This window comes from Venturia canescens, chromosome 4, assembly GCF_019457755.1.
Source record: "Venturia canescens isolate UGA chromosome 4, ASM1945775v1, whole genome shotgun sequence".
NCBI lineage: Eukaryota > Metazoa > Arthropoda > Insecta > Hymenoptera > Ichneumonidae > Venturia > Venturia canescens.
This window is the reverse complement of record NC_057424.1, coordinates 18,957,578-18,980,866: the sequence shown is the minus strand read 5'-3', so window position 1 is coordinate 18,980,866 and position 23,289 is coordinate 18,957,578. Positions and strand designations below refer to the sequence as shown.

At 39.2% G+C, this 23,289-nt stretch overlaps 1 protein-coding gene across 14 annotated transcripts in view; it reads right to left on the bottom strand.

The window, feature by feature from the left end:
* para (paralytic) overlaps window positions 1-23,289 on the bottom strand; it is an 80,927-nt gene that overhangs the window by 24,089 nt on the left and 33,549 nt on the right. For 3 of the 14 annotated variants that reach the window (XM_043417665.1, XM_043417676.1, XM_043417674.1), the window contains exons 2-20: window positions 22,637-22,728; window positions 21,850-22,508; window positions 21,520-21,694; window positions 17,857-17,889; window positions 15,609-15,764; window positions 15,040-15,245; window positions 13,715-13,843; window positions 11,242-11,333; window positions 10,714-10,926; window positions 10,382-10,442; window positions 9,976-10,285; window positions 9,531-9,812; window positions 5,858-6,289; window positions 5,396-5,489; window positions 5,255-5,323; window positions 2,631-2,905; window positions 2,335-2,508; window positions 1,890-2,240; window positions 1,550-1,784 (exon numbers count right to left, since the gene is read on the bottom strand). In XM_043417665.1, the coding sequence (XP_043273600.1) occupies window positions 1,550-1,784; window positions 1,890-2,240; window positions 2,335-2,508; window positions 2,631-2,905; window positions 5,255-5,323; window positions 5,396-5,489; window positions 5,858-6,289; window positions 9,531-9,812; window positions 9,976-10,285; window positions 10,382-10,442; window positions 10,714-10,926; window positions 11,242-11,333; window positions 13,715-13,843; window positions 15,040-15,245; window positions 15,609-15,764; window positions 17,857-17,889; window positions 21,520-21,663 (3,256 nt within the window). In that variant the 5' untranslated portion in view covers window positions 21,664-21,694; window positions 21,850-22,508; window positions 22,637-22,728. Of the gene's footprint in view, window positions 1-1,549; window positions 1,785-1,889; window positions 2,241-2,334; window positions 2,509-2,630; window positions 2,906-5,254; window positions 5,324-5,395; window positions 5,490-5,857; window positions 6,290-7,144; window positions 7,202-9,530; window positions 9,813-9,975; window positions 10,286-10,381; window positions 10,443-10,713; window positions 10,927-11,241; window positions 11,334-13,714; window positions 13,844-15,039; window positions 15,246-15,608; window positions 15,765-17,856; window positions 17,890-21,519; window positions 21,695-21,849; window positions 22,509-22,636; window positions 22,729-23,289 lie in introns of all 14 variants that reach the window. The other 11 variants (XM_043417666.1, XM_043417670.1, XM_043417675.1 and 8 more) reach the window with 8 other exon arrangements.

Here is a 23,289-nt window from a genome sequence, read left to right as displayed (position 1 = left end):
CAAACGCTTTACATCCGAGTTGAAAACAATTTATTTCGTAAATAATAAGGCGTATATTCTCGTCTCGATATCGACATTTTTTTACCACTCGTCGCGGCGATTAAAACAGATAGGAAGAAAGGGAAAGGGCGGAAACAATTGAAGAATTTGTATTCATGCACTTGAGGCAGTATTGATAAGAATTGAATTTTTCTCATTCGTCTGTTATCTCGACTTTTTTTCAAGGCTGTTGGACGAATTTGTTCGTTCGTTTGCCTGTGACATCTCAATTTGACCGAACAACCAAAAAGAGCTGCATAGTATAACTATGTTCTGTGCTCGGAGTGCATATTTTTTAATTTCACAGGTGCTGACGAAAATTCTTGTGCCAATATTGCGTGCGTGTTTTGTGAGTGGGATCACGTGGTTAGCACGCTTCGTCATCTTGTTTTCATTTAGTTATTTCTATCGGTTGATATTTCAACGACAAGTGAGTTGAATGGGGTAGTTATTGATGAAGTAATGACGCGATCGTTATTACGATCGGGGAAGTTCGTATTTTTATTCCCTGGAATAATTCGATTTCATGAATTCTCATTAATTCTGCCCTTTTTAGTAATTTAACAACCGATGCAGATTTGAGTCAACCGTTTGTCACGAGCAAACGGTCGATGCACCAAAAAGTATTTGACAAAATATAAATTAAAAGCGAATGAAAATTCTGGGAAAACATAAGGAACGACGAATGAATTAAAATACTTTGCGTTATTAGAATTTTATCTTGAAAACACTGTTCTGTATAACGACGATGACTGAAAACAAAACATTTTGCTTGCAACAATAGGTCATATCCACCTCAAATCCAACTGAAAAAAGCGACTGGCAACTATTCGGTGTTGTGAGTGTTTTAATCAAGGTATTACTTTTCTTATCCGCGTTCAGTCATTTTTTCTCCTCGCTTAATAACCGATAAATTGGCAGAAGATAATTTTGTCGCGTTCAATTGGGCTCAGTAGGAGGCACATAGGAGAATCACATAACTCGAGGTACGACAAATCATGAGAACGTAGGAACATCACTAACATGGAATGAGAAGAAACGATTACATAAAAATAATGACCAATTTTCAACGATTTTATTACTGAATAATCGAATCGTATACTCTGTAGTGAGAGTGATGGGCATGCGTGCGGATAGCTCGATGATAAATGCCATATAATCATGTTGTTTCTTATTAGCACTGGATTCGATGCTAGTTTATAATCGTTATTTCCAATGTACGCGATATTTGGAAGCATGTGACATAAAAATCGTGCTAAATCGCTCGTATGAGAGGACAATGAAAGCCACGAATCGTACCAGTGAGCAACAACAAGAAACAAATGTTTAGCAAAATTATTTAAACCGAATCAGTGGCGGGAAATGAACGTAAGAATGATTGATTCAACAGCGAGAGCGAATGGAGAAAAAAAAAGATAAAAAAAACCCAAGTTCGAACCACGGCTAAATGATAAGAGTGTAAACACAAACTACACAGCGCACACAGCAAGCGATCTGATTGGATATAAACCTTCTTTCCAACTGTTGGACGGTCCCTCACCTGGCGCCTGATCGGATATCTGGTTGGTGAATTTGGCTCTCATGAATTTAGCAGCCTCAGCGCAGTTTCGCTTGATCCACTGTATAAAACGTGCTATCCGGTCAATCGCCTCGGTTATTTTGTTCGTATCGTTGTCGGCTGTCGGAGCTGACAAGTTTGACGAACCGAAATTGCTCAAAAGCAAGGCCAAGAAGAGATTGAGTACCTGTTTGAGAAACAGCAAGCAAGTTTTGACGACTCGATCGCTGTCCGAATATTTTCATCTCAACGATGCTCGTTCGAGATGAAATAATTGATTTTTTATACTTACGACCAAGTTACCAATGACGACGGTGGCCAAGAAGAACGGTATACAGGAAACGTCACCTACGTGCATGCAGTCCCACATCGATTCGATCCATTCACCGCACAGTACGCGAAATACGATCATAAATGAGTGCATGAAATCGGTGAAATTCCATCTCGGCAATTCACCACCGGGGAAACGATCAACGTTGTCCGTGTAATTTTTGCCAAACAGCTGCATCCCCATCACGGCAAATATGAATATGATAATGCACAATACGAAGGTCAAGTTGCCAAGAGCTCCGACCGTCCTGCCCATGATGGATATCAACAGATTCAGCGTTGGCCACGATTTCGCCAATTTGAATACTCTCAACTGTGAGGAAAGAATCGTGAAGATTATCAATGAGACGCGTATTTTGGAATTAGGCACAGGAGTGTAAAAAAGAAGGTTGAAAAGCCGAACTCACCAATCTGAAAGAACGCAATACGGACAATCCTTGAACCCCGTCGAGACCGACTTCGAGAAGCGAAAGGGCGACGATTATGAAATCGAATATATTCCATCCTTCTTGAAAGTAATCCTTCGGACTCATCGCCATCAGCTTCATGCCCGCTTCGATCGCAAACGTTGCAGTAAAAAACTGTGCGAATGAAAATTATTAAAAGATCAGCATTATTCGTTCGACGGTATTTAACCAATGTTTCGAATATCGTTATTGATTGAAAAACAGTTAAAAATATGGGAAGAAATAAAAATACTCACGTAATTACCGGATTTGAGGACTTTGTCCATATCTGGATCCATGTCGTGATGATCGAGAGCCATGAACAAAGTGTTAACAACGATGCAGAGCGTGATAAAGAGCTCTACAAACGGATCGAAAACAATGAGTGCGACCCACTCCTGAAATTTGAGCCACGGCGCGCAACAGTCCCAAACGCAGAAAATATCGATTCCTCGTAAAATGACGGACAGTATTTTCTCCTTGATAGTCGGACCCTCTTCATCGTCGTCTGTTGCAAAGTAATAGATCGAAACTGTACTATGTGTTAGTAAAGCTTGTTTGGCACCACTCTTTTTTGGGGAAAGAGTTTTTTTTTTCATTCTACTTCCGTCAATATTTATTTCGGGTTTCTTTCGTTTCGAAATTTCAACGTATGTCCAGGTTAGGCTTTCGTTTGTACACTTGTACAAACGAGATTCAGGTATACAAAGTGAACGGAGGGTAATATAAACGTGGCGTTTCATTCATTTGGTATTCATATATATATATATATATATATATATAGATTGTTGTTCGCGGAGCAAAGGGGCTGAACAACGGGTTTGATTTGTAGGCGTTTCATCGCCTTTTTTCATGGCCAAGCCGGGCAGTGCAATTTTACATAATTCATATATAACTATGATATAAATTTGTCAAATAAATAAATCATTGATGCCGAAAAAGACGGGCTTTGCTATGCGGAGCGTTTGTATCGAGAAGTGATTCAGCTATCGTTCAAGACGATCTCGTATGTAAATTATACATCGCGTAAGTAAATATATAGTGCAGAGACGATAAGCAGCAAAAGTGCCGTAGATCAGAATGTGGTATTCGGTCCAAGTTATTTCTACTCCATTACGTTTTTTGTTTGTTTATTTTTGTAGAAAAAGTGGCGTATCGCTCGTTTCAAGAGAGCTGGAAACATTCGAAAGCATGTAAAAGCCATGCGTTTTGCTTATCACGCTCGTTTGTCTGATTATTTCACCATTCACGAATCATACGCTGAGAAGATAGAGCAGCAATCAACGCACCATCATTCATTACAATTTAAATACTTTTCAATACTGGTGGTGTCTTAGAGACTTTTTTCGATTAAGCATTGCTTAAAATACTTCTGAATTTGAGTGAATTTAAGTGGAGCAAAAACCAAACAAGCGTTATATTCTTTCGCCTCTCGAGTTGCGAGTGTAAAAACGGTTTATCCGGTCGGTGTGGTCAACCGAGTTTCAGCTCGAAAATGTGAATAGCTGATTTTTCCAATTACGATAAATTCTCGAGCACATCGACGTTGAAAATGACAAAGCTAGATTTCCAAAATTACACGATTACGAACAAAGCAAATTTTTATGTATTCGCATTATATGAATGTTGTGAGATAAAGACCTCTCGTTTTTTCACTCCGTTTACAACTGACGTACATGCTTCTTTCGAGCTCAGTGAAAATTAAAAAAATAAATAAATAAATTTGCTTGCAGCGAGCAAAAAATATTTGATGCGTGCGGTAAGTGTGAACCAAAAGAGATAAGTGTATTTGCTCATCAAACATAAGTGGAGATGCACATGCTCTATGCTGTCTTGGCAGTTGCCAAAAACGAGAAAAAGGGTCGCGTGCGTTAGACAGACGTTGAAACGAAATCAAACACCCAACAACGCATGCGTTTTCGTTGCTAAATAAAAACGAAAGATTGAACTCATTTTTGTCTCGAATTTTAAAACGATACAGAAAAAACTCTGTTTCCCCAAAAAAAAATCATCAAACTACGTTCACCAAGTTAATGTAGAGATTATTCAACTTACACGCACACCACACACACGCGCACACACAGAAATCTTCCTACATTAAGTCACATTTGAGAATTGAACAAAAAAAGAAATTCAACACGTGTCTCACGTTCCGGGCATGGCAAATGTCATTAACTTGATTAGTTTTTCATTTTACACCACTCACTCTAATAACAGTAACAATAATAACAATAAGAATAATAATGACCGCAGGCAATTATTGTACAGCAAGAGCAAGCCTCGAGAAATTCGTGTTCTCAGTGAAATAAGTGTGACATATTAATAACAAGTATTTTTTCCATTTTTTGCTGCCTATCAAAAGTTATTCCGCGCTTTTATGCACAACGAAAAGTTTGAGACAAACCAAAATGGAATCGAAGAGAAACGGATACCAATACTGTGTAATTAGTCATCTCGAACGAATCCAGACGATAATTCCGCAAAACTATTCACGTGATACACGACGTGTGTGCACAAAAGTTCATATATTACAAGAATTATCATAAAATTGGCATTGCATCGAATCTAACGAGATTCAAAATGGAAATGTGTCGTAGCTGCTAAGCCGAATGTTCCTAATGCCTGCAAAAATACTATTTCCCTCCAAGTGGCAAGTTAATATGTTGTTACATTGTAGAAAAAAAAAATGACAATCGTGTTATTGCGAAGTACGACTGTACATTGGGAATTGCCTACGCAAGCTTTAAATTTATAACGCTGGATGCGCCACATCGACTTTCAACCTGCTTCCTTTCGAATCTACACCATCCCTACAACGCGACGCGTAACAACGCTTTCCTCAACCACTTTTGTAAATCTTCGAATTGCGAAGTGACATTACCTCCTTGATCCGATGCTCTGCTCTGCCGACCAGCGGCCTGTTCGATTATATCATTTAGTACCATCACATCTGCAACGAGAAATCCGTTTTAATTATTCATCATCTACGGCCCTCTTTCTTTCTTGCTCGGAACGTAATTACCTTTCATGTCAACCACAGCATGTTGTTGGGAAGGCTCTATGAACGGGTTGTCTTGCTGTTTCGTTTTGCCCAACGGGTCCTCCATTTCGGCGTCCTTCAATTATCATGCAAATTAAAATATGTTTATTCGCATAATTAATTCAGAATATCCACTCGTCTGTCCAAACACTACTATTTACCGCGTCAAAGGGCATGAACAAACGAACACTTTGAAACTGCCCCCAGGGAAATTCAAAACGACAGCAGGCCTATTGTATCTTCTGGCCATCCAATGTAACTTATTTTTCGTACAATTTATTCTTTACGACGATTCGCGTCGTAATGTTTTATAACGAAGATACAATAGGCCCGGAATTACGTATAAATCCACCAGGAGTAATTTTGGAGTCCTAATAAATCGATGTACAAACTCATCGAGTGTTCCAGGTGAGACGACAAAAAAGTCTAAAAAGTAGTAGTTACATGAAGGTGTTTTTGCGTCGAATCCAACATGTGGCCATTAACGGAAGGTGCCTTCGCCGATCTACTTTTGAGTTGACTCTCTTTGGTCATTGGTTTTCCGGAGTTAGTGAGGCCACCGAACAAATCAACATGCGAGGTGTAGGATAATTTGGACGCGTGTGACGTGTACGAGGAGTGACGGGAGCCCAAACTGGCGTAATAAACCGGTACGACCATAGTCCCATTTTCCTCGGACATGGGTGTGACGGCGTTCGAATCGTCGGCATATGGCAAGTGCTCTTGGGCGTCGAGATAAGTTGATAGTACGAGCGGTTTTCTATCGCTACCCGCTGTACCGACGAATCTTGAACGACCGTTTCGTATCGTGAATTGATGACTGCCACGACTGCTTCTCCTTACGTTGAACGGTGAGCCGGGTAGACTAAGGCTTGCCTGAAATCAATAAATTATTTTAAAATCCCACATCATCGAGGTAGTACTTTCGTTCCACCGAGCACACCAAATCAAATAAATTGTTCAACAAAACCATAGCACACATCTCGCATCCACATTTTTTTATATTCTATTTCTTCGTTAAAACTACTATTACAAAGCTTTTAATTACTGGCGGCCTCCATGTCGAATCGAGGTCAAAAAAATGTGACGATATTTTTCGGTTACAATAACGTCCAGCCAACTGTGACAGTTTTTTTTCATTATATTTTGAGAACGCTTTATGGAAACGTGATTTTGTAAATATTCATACACTGTTCGCTAGAATTATTTAGGCATGATCATTCGTGAGATTATTATCTCAGTGTGTGTATGCGTGTGTGTGTGTGTGTGTGTGTGCATTGATTATTTTTGGGCATCAAGTTTTGTAATAGGATATTCCTGCTGCTCGTTATTGCACAGTATCGCGTTACGAAACGGAGCGCGTTTAAGGACGATAACTCGTTTTATTTTGTCATTCAATTTTTTGGGAGGATTTTCAAGCTCACGCGTTTAAGGTAGCCTCTCTGTCAACTGGACCGTTCAGCCCCCTCTGTTTCAAGTTGCCAACACTCCCAACTGCATACTTGCAAGCGTGGGTTATTTGGGGCGAGGGTCAATTGGGAATGTTGGCGAGTTGAACGGTCCGGTTGACACAGAGCTTGACGAAACCATGCGAGCTCCAAGCCCTCGCGATTTTTCTTATTCAACTCCTCCTCGACACAATCAGTTCAAATACTCTCGTTGGACGTTTTATTTTGTGGACCTAAGTTTAAGAAGTACGTACAGTTCGAGCTGACGCAGCCCATCACATACCTTCCTCAGATTTTCCCGGTAGGCATTAGTAAACTGGCCGTTAGGGGGACGAGAGACCTTAAGAAAAAAAAACAAAAAAACAAGAAAAGGTATCTCCTGCCAAACGGTCGTAAAGTGAGAGCTATTCTTACATCATTTTTTTCACACCAAGAAGGCACGGACTTGCAGAAGCACATTTATTATATAATATACAATCGTAATCAAATTTTCTTCCTCTTGTATCTGCGTGTGGGCTGTATTTTTGTTTGTCTGTGTGTCGAAGATATACGTGAGAAATCCGACTCGAATTAAACGTTCGTCTGATTCTCAACGCTCGGAACGCAAAATTCAATTTTATTGAAAAACCGTATCTAATGTATTATCGAGCATCCTCGATTTCTTTCTCTTCTCTCCCGGACGATATAACAGTATTGGAAAGAGGAGGCGGGAGATAGAAAGTATTTTGAAGCAGGTAAAGAACCAAATTTAGTGATAATTAGAGTGGATTTCTCAGAAAGAAACTATAGTGATACACATCGCTCATAGCAAGGGAACTCTCTCAAAGTATACATATATTACGATATAATACGTAGATTCATAGGTGTACCGAATAGGCAACGATTTTTATTCTCACGAGCTCAGACTTGGTACAAAGATAGTGTCTCCAGCATGCAATGCGAACAGCAGGCTCGAAGGAAAGGATGGATTTTTCGAATTCAGAAAAAAAAATAATGAAACATCATATTGTGTTTGAGTTATGCCCTGCTTTACGACCTTCATTGGCGAGTAAAACTTTTCTTATTTCACCAGAATTCAACGACTGGAGACGTTTTTATTCCGACTTTTTTTTATATCTCTCGCAGGCACACACGTATATACACATTGTTTGTGCGTTCGTAATTAGCGAAACGATTGTCTACGTGACACTTGAGCGCGAAAGGACTCACTTTTTTTTTACAATCAACGAATCATCGGCAAAAAGTAATTACCGGGATTGAGGAATACCTACCGACGGGAAATAATAATGAAAAATTTAAACTGCCTCTTATGAAATTGACGCAACGCAACCAAAATCATGGTGGATATTTATGTCTACAGCTCTCTACGGCAACACAGAATTTTAGCTACTAAATACATCGGAGCAGAAGAGTTAACCGAAGTGAATATTCAACGGTCGGTCAGAGATTTTTTTCAGCCCATTTTCCCAGCTCACACGATAAAACGTTCTCATAACTTTGCTTACAGGCATTCATCTTGCACGCTACGTTCCATAATGTGCATCATTCTCATGAAAATTCACAACACAGATTTTGCCTCAACGGCAGAGCACGCGAACCGGGGCTCGAATTCAAATTAACACGCGATTCAATTTTCCGAACAAGTTAAGTAATGCGAAATTCATAAAGATCGCCAACAGTGACGCGATATCTACCAAAATTTTATTTTGTTCGAATTCAGATACGATCTTCAATACCGGCCGTTTCGTCTGATTCAAAATGTAGTCGAACGCTTTCATTGGTTTTTTTTTCGAGATTAGAGAAAATCGCGGGATATCGCCGTAATATCATTTGAATGGAGCTCAAAAGTCGACAGATGTCTGCAAAAACAAGCACACGAACACAACATCCCATAAATGCAAAATGTGGAATTATAATGACTTTGAAAAAGTCGTACGACATACTGTACTCAAGAGTTTCATACATCGACGGATTATTTCATGCGGGGAATTGCAGAAAAAGGAGAAAACACGTACAAATTCGTTTTATCGTTCATTCCAACTACTTTTACTGACAGCGGTCACCGAATATAAGCGGATTTCTTATTAAAGTCAATTCGATAGACGATAAATGAATGAGAGCGAGTACAAATTAACGAGCACGATTTTAAACGTTGGTTTTTCAAAGGTGGAGAATAATGGAGGTGGAAAATTGGTATCCGAACATTAACAAGAATGTATAGTCGATGAAAGAACAAGAAAGACAAGAAAAGGGAAGTCATGAAAAATAGAGGATCGTCTCAGTGAACCGTCGAGTCGAATTGATTGTATTACTCAAATTGTCACTTGATAATCCGCACAATTAATGCTCTTGATATACAGAGAAAGCAGAACCTTCGGAAACTTTTTTTTCTCAATCTACATATGAAAAATTTTCGGAAAATCTGAGCTTCTTATTGGCACTTTATCGAACATTTTTGTGCGAGTAATTTCCGCGGCGACAGCGGGGCAACAGCAGCAGCATCAGTAACAGTAGCAGTAACAATGTTCCATTGCTCGACGTACGTTTTTTTTTTCGCGTTATCATTTAAAGCCGATACTCGGCAGCAATACTATATCGAACCGGAATGAAGAATAGAAAAAAAGGAGACGGGGAGAGGATCGGTGGAGTTCGAGAGTGAAAATACTTACAGCGCTAACTTTGCGAACTTTATTAGCAGCGTTGCTGTGATTGTTGTTCATCGGCTTTATTCTTTGCTCGCTGACAGACTCGATGGACCTTATGCTCATGCGTTCCTTGTTGTTATCGTCGTTGCCTTTTTCCTGGCCGACGAACAACTCGTAACTGTGACACGAAAAGTCTGAGGGTGATTTAACGATTTGATCGGCTGCTGCAGAGGCAGCAGCGGCTTCACGGGCCGCCTCGTGTGCAGCGGCTCTGTTGGATCTCGCTAAAGCGGCCTGTTCAGCTTCCTGTTCGTCAAAAATGGGACATACAACTGTGAGTATTCGGCGAGTCAAATTTCGATCAAGACTTTTATACTGAACTCCGAACAGCGGTCTTTCAACTGAGACTAATTGAATTTCGATAACAGAAATGAAGTTGAGAAACGTTTTTGGAAAGAGAGAAACCGACCCGTATCGCTTCCTCCTCGGCTGCCTCTTCCTCCTCCGCCTTTTTCTGCAGCTCGTCATAAGACATAGCGACAATGGCGAGGATCAAGTTGACGAGATAGAACGAGCCAAGGAAAATGATGACAATGAAGAATAACATGTGCCAAGGACCGGCCGATCTCAGGACCAATTGATACAAATTTTCCCAATAATCCTGGGTCATCAAACGGAACGCCGATAATAGTGCCCAACCGAACGTATCGAAGCTCGTGTAACCGTAATTCGGATTCTCGCCGTAGCCTTGGAGACACGTGTAACCGGGCTCGCACATACTGAAACAATCAAGGGCAATAAATTATCAATTATTCTCCTTTGCTCCAATCGCGATAAATTATCAAGTTATTATTTTTCTACATAGAATTATGTACCCGGCTCCGGACGAGTTTCCACACAAGGGCATGTTTCCAGCGTCATCGACGTACCAATTTGCTGAAAAATAAAACCAGATCAATTTTTATTCCAAATCTCAATCTAATAATGCGTTCCCCCATTTTCTTTGCTTCAGTCGCCAATTATTCTCCACCTCAGACCACAAATACTCTCCAAACGTCTCTCTCCCCCTTCCAGTTAAAACGAGACGTAACAGTCAAGACGAGGAGCAAATTTTAAAATAAACCCGCCCGCGATGCAGAATTTGAATGTCTCTAGTCCCTGAAAACATTTTTATCCTGAATTATTTTCTCCAAAGCGTCATACTCACTTTCGTTACTAACGAATCGTTCCCAGTTTTCTTCGGTGAGGTTTCCCCACGAGCCATCTTCTGGGAAGTTTTTTATACACTTTTGCGTCAAGACTCCCATATAAATTTGGAGTCCCATTAACGCAAAGACGGATAGGGAGAACATTGTTAGGATTATCACATCGCGCAGGTTTTTTACTGACTCTATCACAGCGCCGACAATGGTTTTGAGACCTGAAGAACGGAACAGAATTGAGAAAAAAAAACAAATTTCAGTCAGTCTCGTTAACGTTTTTTGCAGCACTGCCGTCCATTCTTTTTTTTACTTTTATTCGTTTGTTTTCTTCACTGCCTTCTGACTGATCATCAAGAACGAGGGTATTCGACTTTTTGTAATAAACAATATCCCCGTACACGATTTTTATATATATATATAAAAAAAAAAGTATACAAATATTTATAAAAATATGTATAATATGTTTATAACATTTCTTCTATTTAGCTATGCAATTTTGATCACTCTACCACAAATCTATTGACTAAGCATACCTGGTACAATAGCGACAGTCTTCAAGGCTCGGAGGACTCGAAATGTCCTGAGAGCGGCAAGGTTGCCTAGATCTATGCCCATCGTCACATAACTGCAATACACCCGAACGTCACACACATTACAGTGATACGAAAACAAAGAAAACTTGTTAAAAAAATGAGAAAATAAACCGAAAGAATCAGAACGGTTAAAAAATAAACGTTACTTACTGCTACTACCCATGATATACCGCATCTTTCTTTTTTTTCTCGTTTTTTTTTTATATATATATTTTTCTACTACCCTCAGTTCCCTCGTACTTATTTCTTTTTTTTTTGTTTCTTTTTTTTACGACATCATAGGTAATAAAATCTGTCTATGTCGGTCATGCATGGCACAAGATCATGTTATTACGTATTTATATATATATTGGGTTATGTCGAATGAAATATTTACTCATTTTTTTTTCGCTTACGCTCCAGTAGTCGACGTGACAATGTTACACCGAAAAGAAAGTTCACTCGGACGGAGATCTCCACACCGAATGATTCCAGTCAACGAAAATTACAATTTTCGATACCAATTTGACGAGACGATCGACAGTCCACAGACGTTGTTTCGAATATTACGATAAACATGAACCCTCGAGAATTTGAGGCTTCACATATCTTTGTTAACGATTCAGTTGGTCCCAAAAAATATGAAGCAATATCCACTCGACCAATCTTCCCCTTGCATTGTTCTCGTGGTAAGACGTTGACTGCAATTATTCTCTTGAGCTCTCCTCCCGAGTGTCTTCTCTCTTTTCGGCGTCATCGAAACATTTCCGGTGGAGCGGCACGAAATAAAATCCATTATTTTCGACACACCCTGTCGATACATCGATAGATTAATGAAGTACCTAATTTCTTTTCCCAATTAAAATATGTTTTATAATTATATAAAATATATGTAATATATTAGTATATGTTTGACTAGGAAACAAATGTTACTTAATTCATTGACTAATCTACAGACAATACCAATTAAAATTCAATTACATGTCATGTTAATGATCGATAATTTATCTCTATATTAACTGTAGTACTTTTTACGATGAAAATTGCAGTATGTTTGTGTACGTGTGTGATGCTTTATTTTTCCTTAATTAACTACAAATATTTTGTACTATTGAGTTTTCAGTATCTATGCGAGTATACGATAATACGAATTCTACTAAAATTAGATTTCTATGTGTATTCGTGTGTGTGTGTGTGTGTGTGTGGGTGTTTTCATCTTATTCGTCTCTGCTACGTGTTTTTGAAACATTTTTTTTTTCCATAGCCTAAATCCCATCGAGTCTAATTAGCCTTTGGATTGGTTTACCTAGTAAAGTTCGATCAACGTGAGAGTTATTAAACACGATCGCTCAGATTTGTTTATCGCAAAGAGCGTATTATCATCGATTTCTTTCCTTCTTTGGTAATGAAAGAAACAACGTAATAACTTGAAATTCACATGCGAAACGATAATCACTCGGTTTACCGAATCCTCTCTCTCTCTCTCTCTCTCCAGCCGCACATGCAAATTCAATAACAGGGTATATATATTTGTATGTATATCAGGGTGGCCATTTGAGTTGCGTTTCAATTCTTCGGTCCCTTCGTCGAAGCAATGGAGGCCAATAACAAATGCGAGTGTCAAGTATCGAGTTTCAAATGCTGCTTGCTAAGCAACAGCATCCGAGAGTGCTGTTCTCTGTTGCGGTATTTCATTCAATCGTTCCGAGTATATTGTGCCGTCGTGTTATTTAAGATTTCGTATATTGTTTAGTCGTCGGTTCAAAGGTTACAGGATTTCAAATAGCCTGAGTTTGATCGTTCGAACAACTTTAAACTCTGTAGAAACTTGTTTGCCGTACAGATCCATTGCGTTAGAACGAAGTGACTAACGGAATCGAGACGTGGCCCAATTCGATGCCACCTCAATATTATATACATACACGCACATGTGGATGAAAACATTATCCACATATTTTATTGTAACGAATATAAAAATGGCCATGAGACAATTGACCAATTACGCTCGACAGATGAACCAAGTGTAACGATGATAAATACAAAAGTGATGATTATTACATTTGAATTTTCCGTGCACACGTTGTTTCCTGCATTATCAGATCGAATACCGTGATTTTTCGTGATTTATCGCTCGATTCGAAAGGAACCAACAAAGCAGATTTGGTGGGATTTTTAAATCCCAGAAGTTTCAATGGATCACACTCTTTCGAGTAATGGAAATTTTCACACTCTCAACGATTGTCCAACGAAGTACACAACAGAAATAGGTCAATGATTATTCGATGAATTATTTATTAATTTGACATGGAGAGTCGGTGAACGAACGGCGAAATGGCGATAAATATAAATAGGGGCATACCCAGGAAAACAAATAGTCTCGTTAATCAATAGTCATCATCATTGTTAAATAAATGAAATATGTTTAACTACTCACGCTAAAGCTATAACTACGAAGTCGAGCCAATTCCATGCATCTCTAAGATAGGTAAAAGGCTGCAGAATGAAACCCCTCGCCATCACCTTAACGGCGGACTCAAATGTGTAGATGCCCGTAAATATCACTCTGAAACCATAAATAAACCACTCAGCTTTATACGATGTGAAAGTTTAAAAAGAACAAAAGCAACAACAACATTAACAACACTCTTCGTCGGGCCGCTGCAACAACTTTTTTACCCTCACTAATGCACCATTATTTTCTTTTTTTCTGTACTCATCTACAGACTCGTATCACGGTCATCTCCCTTTCCTCTTTGCTCCCTTTTTGTGCATCGCAATGACGAATCACATACCGATAACAACATATTCTATCACTCATAAGAACTTGTGTTAAAAGTTGCACGACTTGTCAACATTTTTCAACGTTTTCTCACTATATTTGACGAATTTTAACATTAACTTGAAGAGGGTTTCGAAGCTGTGCGATGATATATCGAACGAAAAACATTTTTACTCGTCGGATGTCGAAGTTTGTTGAGCGACCATTTCGTAAAATTATTTCTCTGCGTATCGTTTCAATGCGCGAGCCGTATTCGCGATTAAAATTTCGTATAAAAATTACTATTGACGGCGCGTATACACAAGATAAGAATACAATACATTTTTTTCGCTAACAATCTCATCTAATGCATCTAAACAGATTATTACAACTTACCAACAGAATATAATTGATCACACAGTGCTACTTATGTACTGTATCATCTATAAACACGTAGAATATTACTGGACATCTAGATCATAAAAGCATAATGAATAAATCGAGTCACGCGTCGATATCTAAAGTCTTTTTGTTTTTTATCTTTCTCAAAATATTTGTCATTTCGGTGCACATCGATATGCACAATTGCAATGTGTATTTTGTTGTATTATTAGCGGTTACCGTGTACTTTCGTAATGTTTTTAGTCGAGTTTGGAAAACTAGTTGTTTTGAATATAATAAAAAGAAAAGCGTTTTGTTTTGGAAGAAATCGAGTGTCAGCTTCAATGACGAAAAGTTCTTTCATATTCGCAAGTTAATAAAGAACGAATAATTGTTTTCTCACAATTCACCCTCTTTCTGTCAACTCAATGGCATATAATAACATGAAAAAATCTATAATATTATGCCCCCGAAGAATTCGTCGAGAGCACAAATTTGTTGATTAATATGAAACTCCAATGTACTTTCGTTAGTCGATCAAGCGGTTATTAAATTAGCGTCGATATATGTAGTAACACAATCGAAACGAGATTTTTATAGAGGTTTTGAAAAATACGTACTCAGTGGATTCGATGGTGGGCGTGGTGGGCATGATCATGAGTATGCAGTTAACCAAAATAGTGGTGATGATGAACACAGAAAAGAGTGGATGAACCAAAATATAGATCGCCACACGCCGTATTGGATTGAACGGATCGAGGATCCATAACGCATCCGTCGCAGAGAATCTGTATATGTCCTTCCCCTTGCTGATGACCACGAACGTCTGCAAGGATCAAGAGAACGTTCTCATTACAATCGTCAGAGATTGGCCAATGATGGCTGATGGATATGACGCTGAAGTTTCCAACGTTGGAGTCCAATGAAATGATCGAAAAAAACTCTCCAATAATTCCAGTAATTCTTCTATTTTGTTCCCTGCCAAATTTGCGATTCGTAGTTTTTCAAGCTGCACCAACGATTCGTGAAATAAAAAATTGGTGAATTACAAACGTTTTTTTCGTTCATTTCGTTGGACTCCAACGTTGGAAACTTCAGCGTCGTTGATGGATCTCGAGTTGTACATTTCTGTCGTGTTAACGAGTGATTTTAATCAATGACTAAATTAATGAGATAATAAACAAATTACTGTTTGATTGTGGTAGAAAGAATCGATATCTTCGAGGGGTGTGGAGGCCAGCTCAGGGGGAAATTCGTTGTGCAGTCGGACCGGAATGGGAGCTCCTTGCTCGAACATAGGATCGGGCTGTGGGCCCTCGTCCTCGTCTTCGTCGTCATAGCGAGTCTGTGAAAAGGCGAGGCGAGATTAGTATCTCAGCGCGACGTCTCATTTTGTGGAATATTTTGTGTTTTCTCCGCTCGGGAATGATAAATATTTTTTTCAAATGTGCGTATAGTCGGTCGGAAAATGCCGCAATAATTGGTGTTTTCTCTCGCGAGCTCTCCTCACGGGCTCGATTCTTCCGAGAGCTTTTATTATGCCGGTTACAAATGTTTATTGAACCTTTTGCGAATTATGTACACGTGATGTGAGAATCTCGAACAATAATTCGAGAACTGTCGCATTGAGTTGCGCTTATAACGCGTGCAAAACGTGACGAATCATTCACAAGTTTAGTTATCACTCGTGCGCAATCAACACGAATGCGATTGTCACATGAAAAGCTTCTTCGTCGGACGCGTAATACTTCACCTGCGATTTAAACGAATCATTCGAGTCATTTCGAGTCACCGTTGTTGCGTGTCGTCTCAGTTTCAAATTTCGAAACAACTTCACCACGGAATATATTGCGGTTTAACTAAAACGTTGTCATTTTAATGAATTTGGAAAAAAACATCTTCGTCCAACATCTATCCAATCATATTTTATACACGGTGCCTTAAGTTCATAAAAACTTCACTTTTGACCAGAAATAATTTGGAAAAACGATTTTCATTATAGAGTCGAATAAAATTGGCCGATGAGATGGGAATTTCGATCAATTTGTAGCCTGGAAAAAAAACGTAGAAAAAAACATCGGCTACGAAGATGCGGTAGTCGTCGACCAATCGTCCGCGTCAATTCCATGATGGGCTTTTCTCGAGACGGATAGTAAGTAATTGAGGACAGAATCATTGAGTCGAAATGCAGAATGGAGAAGAAAAAAAAAGAAAAACAAAGTACATGAGTTAAGAGTAAAAATACGGAGAGTGCGCACGATGCAATAAAACTGGGGTATCTAAAAGTCTCTTATTTCTCCACTTCTAAAGTTCTAACTAGTTCATTACTCACGTCTATCATAGTAATCTAAGACTAATCGATGTGAGCTGAATAAAAAATGAAAAAATTCGCTCTATTTGTCTTATTTCGTCGTGTTGATCGATTCGTTTAATTGGTGCGCGTGCAGACAATCCTCTATGTAGGTCGTTCTTGATATTACGGTTAATCCATCGATATGTGTGATGTGTTTATCAATAAAATGTGTGTTTCGTGTGTTTGAATTAATTTATTGTTGGAGTAGCGTGTGTGTATCGGGGCGCCATTCGCTGCTATAGTTTCGCATCGATTAACCAACGCTAGAAATGTGCGTGCTGATGTGCAATTGAATGGATACTTTTCAGCGCTAAAATATAAAAGTAACAAGGAAGAGTCATGCTTTCAGCGTGCCCAAAGGTTCAAGCAATTTTAGATAAATCTAGAAGCGCCTTGTGAAGCGCACTGCCTTAAACTCTTCTCGGGATATTGGCTCGCTATGAAACGGAGCGCGCAGTTGAAACGAGTGCTTGTGAGTTTCGTTGGGCGGAATGCGGCATCTCATCTCGAAAAATATTACGATTGAACCTGCGCGACAATATTTAGAGAAGAGTTTCGAAAGCGAAATCTTTTATCGCTTGCTTTCCTTTCCGATAGTGAGCTACAACGAATAAAATGGTTAGTAAAATCAGAATATTTTTTTTAAGGCTTTGCGGAAGTATGCGTGTGCGTGTGTAGCCGAGTGACCTTCAAATAAAAGGAAACAAAGATTTCCCATTCAATCTATTCCGAGATCTATAAGCTCTTGTCTCTCGAATAATACAACGTATGCGTATGAGCAATTGTAACACTGCAATGTATCGATTAACATTTTTTTATTGTTTTCGTTGGATCAGTAAAGCATTGAATTATTTTTGCGACTTGGTTCGATCGTTACTTCGATCGAGTACGATCGATCGTTTTCCAAGGGAATCCCTCTCGATAAATTGCAGAGTGCGAGTGTCATTCAGATGTATATATTTACAATTGTCGTGAAAAAATAAACGATCGTGTTATTGATAAAAGTATTCGAATAATGCAATAATGAGTTGAACACTTTTATGTGATTAGAGCTGATATTATTTAGCATGATGCAACATCTTACTTCTTTTTTCTTTTTCTTCCGTCCATAACCTCCCTGTAATTGCACAATGAGGAAAAGAGTTACACACACATACCAGACCGTACAGAGATAGCGAGAAGACGAAAATTCAATGGATCTTCGTCGTGAAAAAAAAAAAAAAAACAAAAAACAAACAAGTACAGTAAAAAAAATTCTCTTCATTTACGGGACAAAGAAATATTTTAACATTAACTAGTGTGTATACGATGTACGTATGTATACTAACGAAGGGGGGGAGCTTGACAGTTCCACTAGAGGAAAAAAAGTTTGAAAAAACACTAAAAAGAATTGATCTCGAAACGAAGTGAGAAAAAAACAAATTCGTTTGATTATTAAAAACGAAAGCGAGAATCTCGTCGCGCTCGACGAAGCATCGCGAGAATAAAATAGGAAAAATACGAATTTTGATATATTGCAATTACGATAAATTGAATGAATTGGTAGGTTGGCACGAGTGTTTGACGAGAAAGGGCCACTTATGAAAGATAAAGACAACATCAGGCACAGCATAAATATGACACTGCATTACATAGAGGCTCAAAGGTATATTCTCGTCCCTCAACATATTAATAATATACACAATGTTATATTTTTGTTCTTTTCTCATTTTAGGGCTACGCTAATATATATTAATAATGATAACAGTAATAATAGTCAAGCAATACACTCAACACTGGGACAACAGCGAATCAATAGTTCAATGGTGACGCACGATTGTATTTCCGTGAAAATTACTTCCAGAACAGTTTTCCAGCATAAAATAGCGATAGTGACAGTTTCATGTACACAGAAGAAAGTAAAGAGTGAAAAAGAGAGAAAAAAGAAACATTTTTGCGGATGAACCACATGGAATTATAAGGTTAGAGAAAATCGTATTTTTCATCGACGATATTCGCTGAAAATTCATTTTTTAAACCCACTCCGAGATATGTTACTATGAATTTTTTCATCATTTACGCGTTTTGTACAGCAATTTTCCGTTACAACTTTTATTCGAATCGTTATTTTTTTTATAATACAAAATCCAACGCTCGGCCTCGATTCCCGTCCCAGTGGTCAGCCTTTCCCAATTTTCTTAACGCCAAAATGCTTGCCAGCTGAGACCGCACCTGCCAAATTAATTTTTCGGTCTTCGAGTCAACGTTCTACGAATTTTTTAGCACGACATTTTTTTAAAAAACGAGAAAAAGCAATTTTTTTTCGATCCCGTCGAGAAGTCAGCAAATTTCGAGATCGCTACGTCGCAAAATTTTAAATAATTATCCACTCAAAGATCAAGTTTGACCGGGGTGTTCGATCGAATTGTGTATTTTCGAGGTCGAAACGAAAATTCGGAATTTGAGATTATTTCCGCGTTCCAATGTAGTGGTGAAGTATAGCGAAGGGATACGAGAAAAAAAAACAAAAAACAGAAAAATTCATGGCAATAAGCAGCTTTTTGGCTTGGCCTCGGTTACGTACACTTACGACGTGATATTTGTCTCGCATCAGCACTGAAAATGATTTCGATCGGCGCCGATCGGAGCCAATAATTTTTCGCGCGTAAGCAATTCGAACCCTCAGAGGAGCAGAGGAGCGTTTTATAGTCGAAATTTGGTGCTGATTGAACGAAACATCGTACCACCAATCCGAGGGGTAATTTAACCATCATTTTGCCGTCAAATATTAACTTTGAACTACGAAAAATTTGTGAACACGTGCGCACAATATTATACGAGGCGAAAGTCACTCGATGCCGGTTTGCAGTGAGCCGCAAATCGAGTTGAAAATAATCAAAGTTAGAAGTAAAAAGAGAAAAGAAAAAAAAACATAGCGCTCGAACTACCGTTCAATTGTAGGCTCGCGAAGCTCGAATATCCACCAAATATTCAGCGACTTTACACGTTCGGAAAAAACAAATCTACGATTCACTGACTCCCCCGAATTTGTTTTCGAAATTTCCATTTTTTCGTCTCGTTCGCAACGAAATTATGTTTTTATTCCCCCTCCCGAGGCGAGCTCGCGAAATTGAACTAATTTACAAACGCTAATTACAAAGGCGAGTTTCATTACACAACGGAAATAATGATTATATACCAATCGAAGCGAATGAATGGATGAATGAATATTAATCAGTGGCGATTAATCATCATAAAATTAGCACGTTTCCCTGCACTCATCTCGGGTCACCAAAAAAATTAAGCTGCACAATTGTTTCGTTTGTTTTTTTAACTCATTTCCCGGAACGTAGGGAGTTCACCTGGAAAAAGTTGGTCGGATCAATAAATTGAGTTGATGAAAGTGGGCTATTGGCGCGCAACCTGTAGCGAAGCCTCGACGAGACCACGACAACGAAACACACACGCGAGAGAGCACGCGCGCGCGCTCACATTGTGTATACCACGCGACTCTACATAAAAGCAGCTTATAGGTCATCCTGCTGCAGTGACCTCGTGCACCATGTCCCCCGAGAATTTTTAAACTATATATATGTATATACAGATATGTGTGCGGTCTGCAACGCTGAAAGTACGCGAGCGATTCCGGGTCAGATTTCCTAACTTTTCATATTTTTTTTTTTTTTTTTTCCCGGCTTCTCAGCTGAGTATCATAAATCGGATGTTTGACAATGTATCAAATTATTTAAATCTCGAATGGAACAACATTGCTATCGTTGATAATATTAATAGACTGAGAAAAAAAGGTGATTGAGAGAAGGGAATAAAATTGGAAAACGAATAAAATAGTTTTAGATCAAAATACAGATTCATTATCTCTGAAATCATTGCAGTTGCTATTGACATCGATTGCTATTGAATCAACAATTTTTTTTTCTCAGTCTAAGGTCGTCGATAAGAGGCTGCTATCGGTGTTACTTGAGAAAAAAATGAATGATGGTCCGGTGGAGAAGAATGATTTTGTCAAACACTGGGATAAACGTCGTGATCGAATTGACAGTTGGAATATTTTTGAAAAGTCTTTTAGTGCTCTTATCAGCTTTTTGATCAATCGTTCTCGCAGGCTTGGCTAATAAACGGATGGACGAGTGAATTCTTTGCCTAAATGGCGCTGAAGTTTGCAACGTTGGAGTCCAACCGTGCCGACCCTGCCGAATAAGCGATTCGTTGTTTTTCAACCTGCACCGATGATTCGTGAAATAAAAAATGAGCGAATTAGAAATGTTGTTTTTCGTTCGTTTCGTTGGACTCGAAAGTCGCAAACTTCAGCGTCCTTCTCCCAATCGTTTTCCATCGCCGTTGGATCATACACGGAGAAAATGTTCCGTTGAAATTCGTTCGCCGCATCAACAACGCGGTACGTTTCGATCTTGAGCTCTGTCGGGAAATTTGAGGCATGGCAAAACCGATACTCTCGAATCCAACAAATACGTACAATCCAAATTGAAAAATGATCGAGAACAACCTGGAAATAATGCAAAAGAGGGAAGCAGCGTTTTTTCTCGCTTTGTTTTTTTGCACGCAGCAACGTGCCATGAAATATTTTCTCCGTGTATACAAGTACCGTGAATAATCGATAGCCGCGTGAAACGACGCGGTGTCCAAAAATAACGGAGGGAAAAAGTTTGTTGAATAATGCCCGTGATTTTCTTACGATCTTCTTATACGAAGAAGATTTTCTTATACGAAGATACGACGCATGGCTTACCTCGTTTTGCGCCCTTTTAGCTTCGAGCTCTTTCTGTTTGGCGAGCTCTTCGGCGATGCGAGCCTCGATCGCAGCCAGGGATTCCCGCGTGAACGGACGGAACAAGCTTCGTTCTTCTGATATGGAGTCAGAATCTTCGGACATTGTCTAGGCTGCACACGTCAAAGGCACCTTCCTGCGATGGAAAGTGAGTAATTTAAAAAATTGAAAAATAAAAAAGCTGCGTTCCCAAGGGTTCAACGGCGTCAGTGATCTGTCGATGGATCGCGAGCGAATCAAGTTATTATGAAGAATACAATGGCATTGGGATGAAAAATGAATGACCGTTACCTGACGGTAGGTGCTAACACTTCCTGAAATAACGGCTAGTCGTTTTAGGTGGTGAATAGTATTTGGAGTGGTGACGAAGCAGATATCGAAGCGATAACAAGCAGAGGGGTATAGATTCGATAATATCGATAAGCTTCTCTCGCGTTTGATGATTTATTAATATTCTCGCGCTATTATTCTTCTCGATTACGTTTGTTGCCGTTGCGGCGATGGCTCTCGTACTTTTAACGTTAAGAGCGGTTTTGTAGGATCGGACGGATAAATGCAGCTGTTGAACCACGCTTTTGTTCTTGTTACTTTTCTTAACGATGCCGTAGCGGCTTCGAATTGTTCGGTTCTTTTTACTGTTGTTACTCCTCGCGTTCCTCGGCTTAACGCTCTCCTTCGATTCCTCCCTCTTCTTCTCCTTTCCGATTATATTCTTGTACTCATTTAATATATTATTATATATTTTATTAATATTATTATTGTTATTGTTGTCGGTGGAACGCCTCTCGTCGCTCTTGCTGCTCCTGTAGTAACTCTTGATGTTATCCTTCGGTCTACCGTTAAGTCTCTCTGGTGAAATTATCGCGGCGACCAGTAACGAACGCGCTGCGGCAGTGCGTAGTGGTATGTTGGGACCAGTCCAACGTGAACCAAGATTTTTCATGTCCGCCCTGAAACACATTTTCATCTTTATCACTCCAATGAAATTCTCGCACCTTCCTCGATCCCGATATTAAATTCTGTCACGGTTTTCAATATTTTGTCCATCGTATACCGAGCCACCTCGTTTTCAACTTACGTATACATGAAGCAGCGAGTGTACTCAATCTGCTGTTGGAATTATCATAGTCTGCTCTCTTAGTGTCGACGGCTGTCCTTCTCTCTCGCTCTCTGAAAAACAAACAAAAACATTTTTTCATCCATTCATCACTCTTGTATTATATATACAAAGGTAATCTAATGTTGGCTGTTTTTTATCGTTGTCGAGTCTTCCCGAGCCCTCTTCGTCGCAGTCCATTCGTTCGAGCTGTCGCTCGACGCGTAAAGCGCATTCGAATGCGCATTATTTAAAAAATCGATCGCTCGCGCCTCCGGAAGTGCTCGAATTGATGAATGAAAGACGATGAAACTAATTGAAAATCAAATACTTCGATTTTTAAAATACATTAGATTAATCACGACGGAGTTCGCAACGTTCGAGTCCAACGAAACGATATAAAAAAAAGCCCCAAATTATTCTAGAAATTCTCCAATTTCGTTCCCTCCCGAATTTGCAACTTCGACGCGTCCTTCCGATGCAATCAAATAGCAACTTTACTTCTGTCGGAAAATACTCGAAGGGAGAGATGAAAATCTGCGTCTGTTTTTAGGGCTCTCATTTCGGTCGGTTAAAACGGTCACACCTGCTATTCTGCCACGTAAATGAAAATGCATGGAAATAGGTCCGTTCCA